The 17997-nt window shown below is 38.5% G+C and overlaps 1 protein-coding gene across 3 annotated transcripts in view; it reads left to right on the forward strand.

The window, feature by feature from the left end:
* Positions 1-17997, forward strand: part of LOC112161650 (phosphofurin acidic cluster sorting protein 2) — a 45597-nt gene that overhangs the window by 17114 nt on the left and 10486 nt on the right. For 2 of the 3 annotated variants that reach the window (XM_024296966.2, XM_024296967.2), the window contains exons 2-13: positions 385-472; positions 6467-6556; positions 8577-8702; positions 9979-10141; positions 11013-11104; positions 11267-11347; positions 11614-11673; positions 12708-12853; positions 14119-14212; positions 14813-14896; positions 17504-17631; positions 17761-17893. In XM_024296966.2, coding sequence (XP_024152734.1) covers positions 385-472; positions 6467-6556; positions 8577-8702; positions 9979-10141; positions 11013-11104; positions 11267-11347; positions 11614-11673; positions 12708-12853; positions 14119-14212; positions 14813-14896; positions 17504-17631; positions 17761-17893 — 1285 coding nt within the window. The remainder of the gene's footprint in view (positions 1-384; positions 473-6466; positions 6557-8576; positions 8703-9978; positions 10142-11012; positions 11105-11266; positions 11348-11613; positions 11674-12707; positions 12854-14118; positions 14213-14812; positions 14897-17503; positions 17632-17760; positions 17894-17997) is intronic. The other variant, XM_024296968.2, reaches the window with a different exon arrangement.

The following is a 17997-nucleotide window of genomic DNA, read 5'->3' on the forward strand; positions in this document are numbered from 1 at the left end:
AGAGAGCCTCAAGCCCCTTTAATTACGCATGAGTTAGTATCTTAAGAAAGAACAAGAGATGAGATAGAAATGCTAAACCTTCACCTCTTCTTTCTGTCCCTGAATTACCTCCACAGTTCAATAATTAGTCATAACGTTGTTGCTGTTTGAGCCTGCAGGACACGAATGCTTTTCACAACATCTGGATGTCGATGCAGAGAATTTCATTATTTAAAAATAAAGTTTCTTGGCGCACTTCCTGAGTAGAATAATGACAGAAATAAAATGTGACCGTGTCGAGAGCTGTTGTGTGGGCTGTGTTCACGATGGCGTGATTGTGTGAGATGTGCTAACAAGTGGTAAGTTTCCCTAAATCTTTTTTTCCTCCTTCTCTGTTTCCCACAGACTCTGCAGCCTGACTCTGAAAAAGCTGGTTGTCCTGAAAGAGCTGGATAAAGAGCTGAACTCCCTCTCCATAGCTGTCAAAATACAGGTGGGTGTGCTAATCTCCCTGTGTGATTGGAACAATGGGCTCAGTTGCAGAACATTTGATAGCAGTGTTTCACAGCGCGGGGTCTGTTCTTCAGTGTCTCTCAGTTCCAAACATAATCGCAGCCTCATTGATGCCAAGACATGCTCCTAATCCTGCTGCTTGATAAAGCTCTGCTTCCTGTCACTGAAGGCTCAAGAGCTTCACATCCACACAGGTCTGCATAGAGCAGGAGCTTTAGCACCTGCAGACAGATCGAGACTTCTGCTTTGATTGTTTCTGCATGCATGGCTTTCAGTCTGTTTATTCAGTATCATCAACACTTGAAATATGAGTCTCATTGTGCTTTTTTTACGTTTATTTTGCCCTTGTTTGCATGTGTTGCTCTAAATGCAAATTAAATGTAAAAACAGACAACATGCTGACATGGCTGACAACATGAAATTGATTGATTCGAAGTTGATCCTGAAAGGTAACTATCATAAATTCGATTTTTTATGTAAAAAAACAATAATTTAGTCTTATTTTAAGTCTATTTCTTATGGGACACAATCAGAAAGCGTGCATTAATTTGAAACTTATCATTTGAGGGTTTTTCTATATCAGGACAGGGATATGAAAAGTCTGGCAAAAACATGATCAGAGAAATGTTCCATCTTTATTGATGCATTTTATAATTATGTAGGCTTTTCCATTAAGACATTTTTAATGTAAATCGATATAAACATCTTCATTGTACAAGCAAAATTTAGATGATTAACACAGTAAAATGTATCTTCCTAAACTTAAAATTTAATTTCTAAGGAAAAGAATTTGAGTAAATAAGTGTAACTTCTAGAAAGTTTACCATTTTCTTTGCTCAGAAATGTTGCCTTAGCAGTAATGCAGCTCAGTGTGACATTTATAAAACTGCGCAGTCATTTTTAAAGCCTAAAAATCAATGGACACTGCAGCTCAGATAGTTACACTCCTAAAGGTACCACTCATAGCATAGGAAAGGACCATTTAATAATTACATTTAGTTAATAAAAACAAGATACTGTCACTCAAATGAAGCAGCAACTGAACAAAAAAGAAGCTTCTTGTTTTATTCCTGATATAACAGTTTAAAATCCCCTATGAACTAGAAATTTATGAATTTTTAGAGACGTTTATATTGTTTTAAAATTGCACAAAGTCTCTTTAAGTTGCTAATGTTGAAAATTATAGAATCTATTGACTACAAACTCTGTTAAACAGTGATGCTTTGCTTTTGTTGTGTTGTGATGGAGTAAAATCTTCAGAATTTAGTTGAAAATAATTGATTTTTATGAAATGGATGCATTGTACAGGATTATCACCAAAGGCAAGTTTGCATGGTAGCACTTATGAAAATGGCAAAGTGGCGTATTGATCACTGCTTTTGATTGTTTGCTGGATTTTTCAGAGCTTTCAGCAACCAGACTTATTTTTTTCTAAACTGTTAAAGACTGAAAGAAAATTATGATACGTAGTGAAGATGGAGAAAGGACAGCAAAGCTATGTTTTTGATAAAGAAAGACTCAATATTTGTTTTTGTTATGAAAGTAAGTGCCACTCCAACTATATTTCAATCTGTTGTAACATCATTCCCAATGACTGTGACTATGCAGTTTTTAGACACAAAACAAAACATTTTTAAGACATAATTTCGCTTTTTAACACTTTCTTTTTATTGTTCTTTTTTAAACACATTTAGGGTAAACATACAGAAGAGGGCAAAAGACATATTTTCTCCAGAGCAGAATTCATCAGAAATTTGCCTCTGAGTTGTGGGCGGAACAATTGGCATGGAAATAAGCCTCTACTGATATCCCATCATCCCTTTCCTGCTGGCGTACAGCCTTTCACAACACCAAGCTCAAATTAGATTTATAACAAAAATGGTGCACAGTTTTTAGCCAGATACCAGCTCAGAGAAAGAAAACAAAGACATTGATGGATCTATTTGTCTGCAAGTGGATGCTTCAGAATGGAGCAGGGAGACTTTGGCCTGCCCATTTCAGTTGCTGCGTCACAACTGAGAGCTTTTTTTTTTTTAACTATTTGGATTCAAAACAGTTTGAATACGGAATAAGGAAATACTCATAAATGCCATTTGAGCTTAAATTATTTTATCAATGTCCTCCATCATCAAATAAAAGCTACAAGAACATGTTAAAAACACCAAAAACACAATTTTCATCAGAGTGGGTCTTTAAACTGTCCAACTGTTAATGCTGACAGAACAGTGCAGAATTAGAGGAGCAGATTTAGTTCCCTTTCATCCTTAAGGAGAATGCAGCCAACCAAGTGTGGCTGTATCCATGAGCCACGATCTCCCCCGAGCTTCGAGTCTGCCCGATTCTGCTGAGCTTCCCTGAGGAAAGGTCTGCTGACTGCAGCTCTGGAACTGGAGCATTAAATGCAACTTCCAGCAGGTCTGGAGGCAAACAGCACAGATCCTTAGACACTACAGAGGCATGCAGTTAGGATTAAAATTCATACAGCTATTCAGTGTCACAAAAGAGTATAACGACAAACCAAAGGCTGCTAATTTCTCTCCAGGTTCTAGACTGCATGTCACAATTTTCTGTCAAACTGGCTGTAGGTTTTCTTCCTTTAGACACATCAAGGGAAATAGTTTGTATTCACAAACACATAATGATGCAATGACTGACCATGTGAACAGTCTGAGCCAAAAGAAGGTTGAAGAAGTAGTTTTGTTTCGTCTAAGATGCTGGATTACTTCAGATGGTGAAGTCCTGCTCAGACTAGTATGTTAGCACAGTCGTTCCAAATGTGAACTTATTGTTCATTGGGTGTGTTCAGAGACCTGTAGTCAGATGTTGTCAGGAGGTGATTTTATCATACAACCATTTGACTGCAAGTCTTCCTGTCGGTGTGCTGGATGGAACCAGAAGATTCACAAACTTTTCTTCAGCTTCAAGCCTCTGTCATTTCTGTAAATTAAAAAAACAAAAACAAAAAAAACTTTAAAATATTTATAAAGTGTTTCCTGAACTTGCACGTTCCTCTTGTTTCCCACAGGTTTGTATTCTGCTGAAGGGTCTGTAAACCCCTCTCAGGCCCCAGGAAAACAGAGGAAAGGGGCAAAAGGGAGCAGAGAACATTCAGTGCCAAGGCTTTGCATAGTTAATGCATGTCATGTCGTAGCAGGGTGCTTGGTTTTGTCTCTTGATTCATTGTACTAGTCAAAAAAACAGACAAGGCCTCTTTGTTGAGCTTCTGAGGTTGACCAGGTCAGAATGAAAAATGGATCTTTCTCCTTTTTTATGCTAAAAATGTGAACAGCAAGTAAATACAATGGTTGTAACTCCTTTATCTCAGTATTTATCAGTTTTTCTTTAGGTTTGCAATTTAATTATTTAATAATAGTATGGTAGTTCAAGGTTTTTAAAAGATTAGACCAAAAACCACTTCCTATAGTAATAGGATTTTAGTTTTGGTGCATTTAAGCCTTCAATATTTGATTTAGGATAATAGTGGTTTGAAATGATTGGTTATATTCCTTAAGAACAAACAAACAAAACACATTTTTTGCAACTTTTGCAGGATCAACTATTTGAATTTTTCATTTTTAACAAGTTTGTCTGAATCATTCATAATAATCTTAACTTTTAACTGAAAAAGAGAGAAATATGATTTTCTTTGGCAAATGTTTCATCCTCCAAACGTTAGTAGATTTAAAACCGATATTGCTGGTTCGTTAAAGTCCCACTCCGACTATCTATTTTCAAAGTTTTACCATTTCTTTTTTATTGTGATTGTCATTTTTTGTCAAAATAATAATAAAAAAAGTGTTGTTTTTTAGGACATAGTTTCTGCAGAGCAGTGGTTGTTCATCAGAAATTAACCCCTGAGTTGTTGGGGGGACTTTTATCACCCCTTGCTGAGAGATTGGAGCACGGAGCCTCGCCCAGCATATTTCTTCTCTTTTTCCTACATTTTTTGTCTTCTGCTGATTCACAATTTGAATAAAGAACATAGATAGTATATTTTTTACTTAAATATTCTTTATATGCATCTTCCATCATCAGAAAAATGCTACAAGAACAGTTTTAAAACACCAAAACACTATTTTAATTGAGTGAGTCTTTAAATTTGACATCATTTAACACTTTTTTACATTCAACAAACATTCATATTATAAAAATAACAGTCTGCATAGAAGTTAGGCAGAAGAATATGCTCTTAACTTCTGTTAATTCTATGACATGAGGTTGAGTTTGACATTAAACACCAGCAAAGTCCAAGATCCCGAAACAAACAAAGAACAAGCCTCCACCAAACTTGGGGCAGAAGATCTAAAAGTCTGAGGATATGTCCAAAAACGTTTTCTATGTTAAAATATTATTTAAACGCAACTTTTGACCAACCAGGTCCTTATTTTATTTTTGTCTGTAAGAAACTGCAGATAATGTTTATGATCTTTAACAGTAATGTCAGAACATTTAATGACCACTCGGTAATCTGATCATCCAAGCATTTCTCTACTGCAGCCAAACTCCACACAACACTACGACCCCCCACCCTCCATTAATGACAGCCATACTCTCTCACCACATCAGCTATGATGCGTCATCCTAACAGACTAATCATACACTCATATTGAGAATTTAGCTGAAATAAACCATTTTTTGTGTCATAAACAATTTCACTTAAAAGAAAGTTTCTCTTTATATTTACTTAACTTTAGCAGCTCGACAGCCCTAATAATAACTTTATGATGAGAATTATTACTGTTATTATCGCTTTGCATTTAATATGATCCGTATGAAAATGTCGATCCGGCTCTTCTCACATTCCTGGAGGTTTGAGTGTCACCTGATCTGGACTGCTTTACTGTGGAAGATGATCCAGCTGCTGATTCCTCAGCACCATGAACCCACCTATGTTCCAGGATCTGTTACAGGGTTTTGGCAGCGCAGATGACATTCGGATCCAGTGTCATTCTGTCACATCCTCGGCGTTCAGGAGTTCAGTCCAGAGGAGATTTCATCATAACATTGTCAGGAGAAGCTGATACTTCAACTGAGCTCATTGTTGATGAGCGGCCAAAAACGTTGCACAACACATGTGCTCTTCAGTGCTCATAGTTTGATGTGAAACGATGAGACAAAAACTTGATGAACCTTTTGAGTCATTCTTAACTAAACAATAAACAGGTTAGTTTGAATCCTGGAGTTTGACAGGTAACATGATGGAAACCAGTCCCTGGCATGTAGGACAAGCTCGTCTAAGACCAAGTCGTTTGAGGACGCTGGCTGTCTTGTAGGCTCTCTATTCTTAGGAGACGGACTTCATCTGGCTCAGAAATCCTTGAGCAGGTTTGTGCTGGCTCTCAGGTCAAACACAGGTGATTCTTCCTCAGGTCAAAAAGCAGATAAAGTAAAAGAAAAAAGAAAAAAAAAGCAGATAAAGTTAAGAAACTTTCATTCTTAGATTTAAATTGCTTCTTCAGCTTTAAGGCTTTGTGTGACATGAGCTAATATTCAATTTTTTTTTTACATCTATTGGGAAGTTTTCTAATTTGAATAAAGGATTTAAATATTATTACTTGTTTTTTTCTGTTTTCAGCTAACATCAATGTTCCAGACTCACTTTACTCGTGTTTTAAAACACATGAAATCATCATAAATTGTTGAGAAGATTTCCACTTTTAATTTATTGTTTATTTCCTTTTTTGTGCTGATAACTGTCACAATCTGTTAAAACTAGTATTTTGTTTGAGATTCCATAAAAATATCAGGTTATAACTTTAACTTTAATTGAAGCTTCAATTAAAGTTGAACTTGTAAAACATGAGCTTTAAATTTAATGTTTAGGTTTTGTCTGGGGAAAAAAAGGAACTCTGTCAAATATTTTTCCATTTAAGAGGAATGCATTTAATTGCATAATGTGATATGGCTCTGCTGGATTTAAAGGGTTCGTGTCCTGGTTTGTATTGTTGTAATGTTGTTTTTCTGTGCTTTTCAGGGTTCGAAGCGTCTTCTCAGATCCAATGAGTATGTCCTCCCTCCCAGTGGACTGATGGAGACGGACCTGGAGCTCACCTTCTCACTACAGGCAAGTCCTGACATGAAACTGAAGTCTCCTACAAACATAAAGAGTCCTTGAACAGCCCATGTTTCCTCTGCTGCTTCTATCTACACTTCTCTCACGTTTTTCGTTTCCAAAAGCAAAACGACTTAGTTTTAATGAGCCAAAAACTCAGACTCCAACATTAATAAATATGCTATTTTTGTCTCTTTGTACTTTAAAAAAACACTTGAGTTTTTTTTTCAGTTTCATGTACAGTATAGCAGTGCAGCTCATCCTTCACACTCACAACTTCCTGTGTTCACCTCACGGGAAAGTTTCAATCTGTACTTGACACAAAACCTCACATTTGAATGAACAGCTTCTTCACTGTTGTTCTCTTTTTAAAATGTCGTTACTGAATCCTGATTTCTTTGAAATATTATTTGTATGAATTGTACACAATCCCAGGGGTAAATATTGCATTTTTTCCCAAACAGGAAAATCCTTCATTTTATTTAAAAAAATAATTCTAGCCAAAGTTTAATACGAAAATCATCCTCTGAGCAGAAACTGCAGCTAAGTGAAACTTTAAAAAGTCATGTACAGTTAAGATCAATGAGGAACATGAACTCAGAAAGGTCATTAGCTTTCTGTTTTCTCTTCACAGTTTTGATGGTTTTGGTCTCCTGAAAAAATCATTTTACTTATTTTTAGATTTGTTGTTCTTCTGCCAGCTGATCAACCCTCTGTCCCTAAAACGTCCATGTCTTATTGGCTGCTCCCTTCAAATTTAACATATATGTGAAGCGATTATTGCTCCACTAATCCATCCAACTTTTCCTGCTTTTCCTGAGCCAGGTCACAGGTGCAATAAAGATGCTCAGAAACTCTTTGAAATGCTTCCAGGTCAGCCCAGAAACAAAGTCCCTCCACTGTGTCCTGGGTTATTTCCGGGCCTCCTCTTACCCAGAAAATCTCTACGGGGAGGCATTCAGGAGGCCCAAAAAAAATGTCACCTCAACTAGACTTTTTTTGATGATGAGTAACAACGGCTGTACTCCAAGCTCGTCACCTGATCTCTAAGGGAGTGGTCACTGGTCAGCCACGCTGCAGAGGAAAATCCTTTCAGCTGTTTGAATCTGGGATCTTCTTTTTTCCTTCATGACCCAAAGCTCCTGACCATAGGTGGTTGTAGAAACATATAGACCAGGACATCCACCACTTTGCCTTTGATCTCAACTCCTTCATTACAATGCATCAACAGAGCAACCGCATTACTGCAACTGCTGCACCCTTCCACCTGTGAGTCTCACGCTCCAGAACGAAAACCCAACATATTTCAATTCCTCCTCTTGGGACAGGAGCTCTCCACCCACCCAGAGAGGATAAACCAGCTTTTCCCCATCGAAAGCATTGACCTTTAATTTGGAGGTGATAATTCTCCCACTAACTGCTTCACACTTGACTGCAAACGGATTCAGTGCACACTGAGGGTCCCGGTTTTAAGAAGCAAACAGAACATCATCATCTGCAAAAGACATAGATGAAACCCTGTGGTCCCCAAACCGGACTCCCTTCAGTCCTAGACTGTTCCCAGAAATGTTGTCAATAAAAACCTATGAAGAAAATGGTTAACAAAGAGCTTCTGTGTAATGGTGGATCCAACGTGGACTCGGAACTGGTTCAAGTTACTATGAATCAAACTTCTGGTTAGGTTGTTCTGGACTGTTGTGATGTGGGATAGATTTAGAGACGATAATATTTAACGCAAAGATCCATTTCATAGGTCAGAAATAATTCATCTCTATTTGGAAGAATCTCACTGGATCTACAGATAGTTTGGGCTCAAGTTAAAAAAAGTGTGAATTTTATCTTTATTTTATTCATTTATTTGTATTTAAACATCTGACAGTTTTTCATGACAAATTTGTTTGGTTTCCAAGAAGAACAGACTCTTCTGTCTTTCTACTCTTATCATTTTGAATGTATTCCATTGATTTCTTTTTTTCTAAATATAAAGGAATTTACAATAACGGTTTGATTTTTCCTTTTCTTTGTATTTTAGTACCCCCATTTCCTCAAGAGGGACGCCAACAGACTTCAGATCATGCTGCAGAGAAGGAAACGCTACAAAAACCGAACCATTCTAGGCTACAAAACTTTGGCAGTGGGAGTTATCAACATGGCCGAGGTACTGTATGCTGACCCAGCAGGTGCTCTTTTTCACTCCTTTTATTTTCAGCCTTTGGTCTTTTCCAGAACACCGTACATTTATGCTCCTGTTATTGCTGTCCTCTTTGGCTGTGATTAAGACGGCTGCTCCATCTATCTGATCAGAGAGGAAAGCTTCCTCTGATAAATATTATTTTAATATTTCATGTCGTCTTTTGTGTAAATTTATGAGTGCTTGATTCAAAAATGTTTCTTTTTGAGAACTTATTTATAGTTAGTTTAGCTCAAAAAGTGTCACTTAAAATGTTCTTGTATTTGTTTTTAATGTAAAACTGTATTTTTTTTAAATGATTAAAATTACACCTCTTTTCAGTATAAATTTCGTTTGGGTAAGTCGTTTTTATGACAAAAAAGTTGTTTTTAAAAATGGAAAATTGACAAATAAATCAGTATTTCATTGAATCTTTTAAACTATTACTTTCTGTAATTTATTCTTGAGTTAATGAGCAAAAAGGCTAAAACTTGAGGTTGTTTGTTGGAACAGATGCAGAAATATAATATCACCTGCAGAACTCAGGTGTTCTTTCTCCTTTCCTAATTACAGTAGCAGATGTGCTGTTTCGTTCAGCCAAAGTTATTTTCCAGAAATAGTCTCTGGGCGATCATTGACTGGCATCTGAGAACAAGACTAATGCGTTATTGTATTTTAAATACCACTCAGCCGCTGTGAAAAAGCCACAGGCCTTTGTGATTGAAGCTAGATTCTCTATTATTGGATCCTGTTGAATTAATGACATTGTCATCTCTGGTCTGAAGCCATTGAAGCTGTGTGTGGGAGGAAATCACTTACTGGACTTTAGCGTGAAACTTTCAAACAAGCCCCTGCCAGCACTTCTCTGAGATGAGTTTTCTCCCAGAACAATAAAAATTCATCTGATGAACATTTGAGAGTTTTCTCCTTATTTGGGGAAATGCAATGTAAACTGAGATTGGGAGAGCAGCACTGTGCTTTATAGAGGGAATTTTTGTGCATTCAAAATAGCAGAAGGGGTTTTCATATAGTTTGGGTCTGATTTAAATGTATTTGCATTGTTTTTTTTTAACTAAAAAAATCTAGATAATATGTCAACAAGTGCAGAAATTATACGTGTTTGACAAAGAAAGTGCTCTAAATGCTTAATTTTTTAGTTCTGTTAGCTCTGTTGACTACAAACAATCTCAACATTAGGATTAGTTTAAATTTAACATCACATTTGGTTGTGGATCTTATTCTCAGTTTCTTAAACTATCATCAGGTGATGCAACACCCAACAGACGGAGGACAGATTCTGGGTCTCCATAGCAACGTGAAGGAGGCACCAGTCCGCGTGGCAGAGATCAGCGTGTTCTCTCTTTCCAGCCAGCCCATCGACCACGAGGACGGCAGCGGACAAGCTGGTCGAAAGACCAAAACCTCAGGTGGGCACTGCACTCTTAACCCCCGTGGGTGAGTTGGACTGGCCCAGAGCCACGCCGTCCTGCTGAATCCTGCAAGTCGCCGCTCAGTTTCCCAGCTACAAGCAGAATAAACGCACATTAATCCAAGGTCATCCTATGGCCCATGGGTATGCTGTTCTCCTCAGCGATGGCCGTTGTGTTGATTTGGGAGTTGAACAGATGTAGGGGCCTATTGCCTTACACCGGTCTAATTCTGGACAGGAGGGAACATTGGACCCCATTTGGGTTCTGAGGCCTCATAAGTCTCTGTTCTGGATGTTAAGGAGGCCGCTTGAACAACAGATGAGCTCATGCAGCAAATATTAAACCCAAGGAAGGAAAGATGTTTATCCTCCTCCTCTGTGCTCCGATCCTCATTATCATCCTCTGAACAAACACTGATTTTCATTTTCTGACTAAACAAACCAGGAGAAGCTGTTAGAAGAAAGAAAAGGTTTCATTATCAGCTTTTAGCCTTTGTGAAACCTGCTGGAGAACATGCACCCAGAGAGGTCGGATTCATTAAATAATAGTAATAATAATAATAAATCTAAACTTTTCAGAAAGAAAATGTGATTAATGCAAAAAAATGTTTTCTGTAAAATAAGAATGTGCTCAACAAAATGTTAAAATCTGCATGAAAGCAGGAGAATGTTTTATGTTTAAAAAAAAGATTAAATGACAATCAAAAGTGGATCTAAATTGAGTTTTCACTCTGTAGTCTTTACTTTAGAAAGGAAGTTATAGAAGAAAATCAGTTTAGGTATTTCTGCTTTAAAAATGTCTGCACTCTGATAGGAGTGTGAGATAAGAGCCTCCAAAGTGTTTCTGATGTTGGTGTTTTTGTCTTCAGACCGCTCCCCCGACATGGACAATTATTCAGAGGACGATGACGACAGCTATTCGTCGGAGCAGGAGGCCAGCGACGACGCTGTTCACGGTCAGGTCAGTGTCAGGATTCATCTCTGAAATAGATGCAGACCCTCGATCAGAGTCACAGGTCCTCCTGCTCCTCACATCATCACATGTGAAGAAACAAAACTTTGTCAGCCCCTTCCGACTTTTCTTCTTTCATTTTGACTTTAGCCATTTCATTTGTCCTCTCAGGATCTTTACGATGAAGATGATGAAGTCAGGAAGCCAAAGAAAGCCCGAAGGAAAATGATCAGAACCACCTCCATGACCAGGGTTGGTCACCCCCTCTCTGTTCTCCTCGCCAATCATTGACTGACTTTTAAGAAAGAGAACACGCCGTTCCATTTGTTCAAGCCATTAGTGCGATGTGAATGAGCATGTAAATGGCCTCAGCACGCCGATTAGAACAGTCTTCATATAGAAAGTGTGATCCGGTGGGAGGTCCGAGTGCGTCTGTGGTTCCTGGTTCCTGTTGGCATTTATTCCGTTTTCTGCGAGGTCTTTGTTTATGTGTGACTCTGTTCTCTCCTCTGTTCTAGCAACCAAATTTTAAGCAAAAATTTGTGGCGCTGTTGAAGAGATTCAAGGTCACAGATGAGGTGAGTTGTGAAAACTCTTTTTTTCTGGATCGGGAGCCTTATGAACATTTTATAAACCCTTCAGCTATAAAGTCTCTGGCGGGTCAAGTGTAATATTCAGAAGTATTAAATTCCCCTTGAGGCAGCGGCATAATCCCACCGCCTGAAAAGGCATTTAGCTAAAAAAATGCTAATGTGTCGCCGCCAAGAAATCTGTCAGAATCAAACTACTGGCAGGATCAGACAGTCGGATTAGTTCTGCACTGATCAAAGTCTGATACTCTCCTTTCTATTAGCAGCAGTTCACTTATAATATCCATTAACGGCTTAATTCTGCCCTCTTTAAGCAGACAACTAATGTTCTGTCTTCATCCTAAATGCTCTTGAGGTTCTATCAGTTCTGCTCAGCAGCTTGTAATTGGAACAACTGTATGACCTCCAATAAATCTGGTTGGTTATTAGTAATTATGGTTTTAGAGTGATCATACAACCACTGAGCTGCCACATCACTTCAGGGACTGCATCTTTTCTGTTTTAAATATCTAATTAAATACATTTAAAAAGATCATTTTTTGAATGTTTTATTTCATCTTCTTCCAAGGCTGTTGTGAATACAAGCTCTGTGTGAACCAAATGATTCCTCCAGATAATCAGCGCTGTGTTTTTATGGATGCTTCTGGAAGCTCCAGGTGGCTCGGTGATCTTTTATCACTCTCTGTGTTGCTAATCTCCTCCTTGTGGTGTGCAGCTCTATAAATACATGACCGGGAGGAGGAGAGGGGGAAGACTGTGTTTATCTGCTCCCTGCCAACTCCTGCCTTTATGGAGTGGCATTAATCACCTGATTAGTCCCCAAGTCTACCGGTGTGCAGCTCCCATGATGCATTTCTCTCCTGTTCCATTCCCTCAGATTCCTCAAACTTCTATGTGTTCTTCATCAGTCCTGTTGGAGCAATGACACACAGTTGCTTTTCAAAGTTCTGTCATCCGTTAATGAAAGCTTTCTTATTTTATTACAGTGCAGTCACTTAAGACATGTTTCACGTGTGCGCTAGGTTCTGGATTCTGACCCGGTAGACCAGACCCAGGAGGTGGAGGAGGACCTGGATCTGCTTTATGACAGTCTGGATAACCAGAGTGACAGCGGGCCAGAGGTGGAGGACAACGAGAGTGTCCTGAGCACTCCCAAACCCAAACTCAAGTATGCTTCCAGAAGGGATCCAGTGGGACTTCATGATCCGTTTTTCGTGTTGGGTCAAATCTGGACTGTTTTAAAGTGACGGAAAAAACAGACTGTAAATCTGATAAAATAATTTTAAAAAAATCAGAGTTGAAAAATATAGATTTCAAACTTAGAGGATGAAAGGTAAAAAATAAAAAGCCTGTAGATTCATATCCTTGAATTGGAAACCTTAAATCTAAAACTTTTGCCAAATGAAAATAATGTAAATTAGTAACAGCTGCTGTTTTGTGTTTTCTCTCCCTCTTTGCTTTTTGTCCTCAATGTACAGTTTCTATCCATTTTTTTCCTGTGGGGGGTGGAGCTTTAAGCCCATTGGCTGCCAGGACATGATTGACATCTGGTCACAGGTTATGGTTTCAGCGCTTGTGTCCTTCCTCCTCTGATCTGCTAAACTTCAGGAGAGCAGTATCACTACTGTACTCCACATCAGAGAAGGGAAATGACATCACAAAAACAGCTATCACTAGATGTCAATCAAGTCACTTTAACCAATCGACTAAGTATGAATTAAAACTGTAAATGTTAGATTGAAAGCAAAGATAAACAAAAGAACTGAAAACAGCATCTGTTGCTTATAAACATTCACTTTTTTTATTTTAAATGTTCAATATTTCCCTTAAGTTTAAAATGTCTCCTTTTTTCAAATTTACTATCTGCTTTTTTGTCGACTTTAAGCTGATCCTGATTTGAGCCCACACATGAGAACAAGAAAGATTCAGAAACTGATGGAAAAAATAAGCTTAAAAAAGATTTTTATTAGATTTTAATCTGATAATCTGATCTCCAACCACTGCGCTCCACAGCACCATATTTTAGTGTTTTAACTTCATAACATTTTCTCCTTCTGGAGCACAATAGAGCTTTTTTTTTTACTACCTCATTTAACTTCCTTTTTCATAGTAATATTTACAACGTTCACATTTCTGCCACAGGTTTTCATCATTCTTTTCCATGTAGTTGCTTTTTACACAAAGTCCTCCTGAGGACAACAGCGTTGTACAAAATATCCAGATGTTTAGTGTTAGCAAAGCTCTCAGCGGCTTGATTTATTTCAGATGATTTTTTTTCTGAGCACTCGGTGACCTGCAGGACTCATTTTTACAAAAAAGAAAGACTTTCTGCTAAAATTTTTTGACAGTGGTACTGATCTGATTTGCTGCCTAGATTTTATGCTAAATTAAAAAGAAAAGTTTTTAAAAGTGTTTGAATGTTTGTGGTTTCAGGCCGTTTTTTGAAGGAATGTCTCACTCCAGCTCTCAGACAGAGATCGGGAGCATACACAGTCAGAAGAGCCAGCAGAGAGAGCTGTCGTGTCTGGTAAGTACCCTCCCCGTTTACATGTGATATTGGGGCTCTCTGGATTCACATACTTCTCTTATAAGCAGCATTTTTAAATGGATAAGCTGGTTGTTTATGGTGGCTCAGGGATTCCCAAAGATATCACAGGCAGGGGGGAGTTTGAGCGAGATGCAGCCACCAGCCTGAAAGCTTCTGAGGACTTAACTCTTTATCCCATCAACCTTTGCAGCCTCTCAGTATTTTTAGGGCTGACACCAGATGACCTCTCTGCTCATGAGCAGACGCTGCTTCACTGCCCCGTTCCAGGAGATGAATGGACGCAGAAGTCCTGGACTTGTGGGATTTATGGCCTGTTAGAACAACAGGAACAGAGGAGGAAAACAGACATGTAGAGTTTGATAACTGGGAATCCATTTTATCTTGTAATAAAACAGTCCTCCATTTTGCCGTACTTCAATTGAAAATCCTTTGATCTGATTTAGAAAAAATGGAAACAGATGCTGCAGGGTGCATCTGAGAAAAGAGTTGGAATAAATCTGTCAGTTCTACTGATTGGAGGCGTAAACTTTCATTCCAAGCTCCACCGTCACGCTGTGTTTATGTGTTCTGACCCTGCAGAGTGGAGACTTTCTCACTGTGGACAGATGTAAGGTGCAGGGAAGCCCTTATCAGGAGGACGCCAGCGCAGACACGACGGTCGGGGTACGTTTGTGATTAAGCTCCTCTCCCTCCAACCGTTTGCTTCCATGGCTCTAATGAAAAGAAAAAAACAGAGAGCGCTACAGTAGGCAGGCAGTCTGAAAAGCACAGTCATCCATTATGGATCAATAAAGCTCTGTGCCGATGACGCCACTGGAATCGGGGCGTTTGGGGTTATTTTGGTGATGTCTGACTGTAGTGTCTCCAGTGAGGGCTCTGCATCTCCGCAATAACCCAGTTTCAAGGAGCCACCTGCTAACTGATCATAGCTTTCATCTTCTCTGTCACATGGGCTGGGGTCTTTATCTGCGGCTTTTTCAATGTAAAAGATATAAACTGGAAGCTTGAAAAAGTCAAATGCCGACTTCAGCCTCGTACTGTCTGGTGCGGGAAAATATTGTCTTATATTAAACCGGACCAAAAGGTTGAGGACCACTGCCTTCCCTGATGTTCCTCCTCTTTCCACATGGACCCAACTGCACTGAAATAAAACATGACATGAAAGTCAGTTCTTGGTGTTTTATGTCCCAGACTTTGATCAGGAAGAAGCTAAATCTGGAAGCTTCAAAGAAAAACCAAAACAAGCTGCAGGATGGATTTCATGATCAAAAACGGTGATACATCTGAAGGTTGAGGAGCTCTAAATATGTCCAGCTTACTGCAGGTTTGGCACAGAAACAAAGGCAAAAATCTCCACCTGTAAGGGCTCATACTGTACGAGTCAGACACATCTGGGTCAATGAATCATTTCTCTGGATATTTTAATAAAACTTTCAAATGTTCAGATCTTTAACAGACTCTGTTTGGGTTAATGAAGCCCAGAAAGATTTTCAATGTTTGTGAATGAAAGTTCCATGAGAAATTCTGGAGGTTATTTGAAACTTTAGAAATACAAACATGCGGCACTGGAAAATGGGAAAACACTCATCAAATCAACACATTAAACCTAGCTCGGTGGCCCTGTGGTAGAGTGTCCATTCTGAGACTGGAAGGTCGTGAGTTCAAATCCAGGCCGACTCATACCAAAGTCTCTAAAAATGGGACCCTGTGCCTCCCTGCTTGACGCTGACTCAGCATTAAGGGTTTGGATTCGGGGGTTAAACCACCAGATTTCTCCCGAGAGCAGCTATGTCTGCAGCTCACTGCTCCCCCAGGGGGTCAAATGCAGAGAACAAATTTCACACTCCTAGGTTTGTGACAACTAATGAGACTCTAACTTTAACGAATGAAAACACATCACTGTTACGGCTGTGGATCCTTACTTAGGTGATGTTCTGATTCAATGCACACATAGAAATCAACAATTCACAGAAACCACTATTCTTGCTACTCAATATTTTATATGTTTAAAAGCCTTTTTATTGGATGTATGAAAATGAAATTAATAAATATTTAATCACAATCATTTATACATTTATTCAGAGCTGGAGATCTGAATCAGCAAAGCATAACGGAAAACTCAACATTTTTAGAAATAAAAAAATTGTATTTATCCCTTTAAGCAATGTCACATTCAGTTGTTTTTCTGTTAACTTCAGCAGTAAACAAAACATAAACATCACTCTTTATTTGGATCATTTAAAAATAAATCCTGAAAATGTTTTTCAAAGTGTTTCATCCTCAAAGTTTAACTGACTACAGTTCCTGCATTTCGATGACAAGAAGATAGGAAATGAAGACAGATTAACACCTCAATAAAAATAGAAAAACTAGAAAACACTCATACTCCTTAAACCTAAACTGGCAGCAGTGTTTCCAACAGACATGTTTTACGATCAGCCTTTTTTCATCTTTAGTGGAAATACTCCCAAAACTTTAGATGGAAATGTTGCAAATGCGTTCTAATACAACTTATCCACCATCCTAGCAGACATGACGTCACCAGATTCTTTGTAATAATGCTAATTAAATATTCATTAATTTTTTTTTTTCAAACTTTCACAATATTTAAAACAAAATGTTTTCAGAAACGATTTCAGTAAACTGAACTTAGTTTTTCTTTTTATCTGCAAAAGACACTCGATAGCTTTACTATGAAAATGAGAACCTTAACTGAGACTTAACGTTAAAGATGTACTTCTACTGACAGGATCACATTTGTTTGGTTTATCTGAAATATATTAAATCTAATATTAATCTACATTGTACAGCAATGATTAAATTGCCTGAAATTTGTTTTTAATATATTCATTGCAAATTAGCAATCTTTGAAATCACAATATCTTTTTTAAACAGATTGCTAATATGCGAGCATTTGGATACTCCTCATCTCTGTGCAGTGTTGTTTTTAGGAGAGATCATGAAACATTTCAGATTATCCACATGATCCACCTCTTCAGCTTCACTTTAAAGTGAGCACATCATTTTAATAAAGCTATTTTTTTCTTGAATGAGGAGAAAGAAAATAAATTTATCTCATTGGGTTCTCATCCCAGCAGATTCACTGAATCCTCAAATGATTTTTGAGGATTGATTTAGACATTTGAGCTGGTTAGGGTTCTTGTTTATTTGAGGTTCTTCTCTCGTTTCTACGTTGGATTTCTGCGTATCTTCATAAATGTGCGTTTCCCTCTCCCAGCCCCATTTTGTAAATGTTCTCATTTGCTTCAGGAGCCAGAAAATGAGGACAATGGAGGAGGACCAGGTGAGGTCAACAGCTGGGAAGTCAACCCTGAGCGGATCACCAGCACAGTTGGCAAGCTCTGCAAGACAGAGTCCCAAAACCACATGTCTCCCAGGTAAACAGCTGATCCCACACCTGCAGACACTAATTTCTGCTGGTCCTGCATGTCTGACTGGATTTGTCTTTGTTCCTTTATTTTAACCGGCATCCTTTGACATTTGCTGTGTTTGTTTCATATCCTCAGTAAAGTGGAGAACCGACTGCAGAGACGTCCTCGCAGCACCTCTATGAAAGACCGACAAAACTCAAAGGCCCAGAGCGACCGGACCAGCAGCATGGAGAGTGAGTGCTCACCAGACTCGCGGCTAATAGCTCAGGTAAACATCCTGCTTCTGTAATACATTATCTAGCTCCTTTCGGATCCTCAATGGATGTGTTGATCCAGGTGGAAGTGGGCTGGACTGTGTCAGACTCTGGTTCT

Source organism: Oryzias melastigma, linkage group LG15 (genome assembly GCF_002922805.2).
Source record: "Oryzias melastigma strain HK-1 linkage group LG15, ASM292280v2, whole genome shotgun sequence".
NCBI classification, from domain to species: domain Eukaryota; kingdom Metazoa; phylum Chordata; class Actinopteri; order Beloniformes; family Adrianichthyidae; genus Oryzias; species Oryzias melastigma.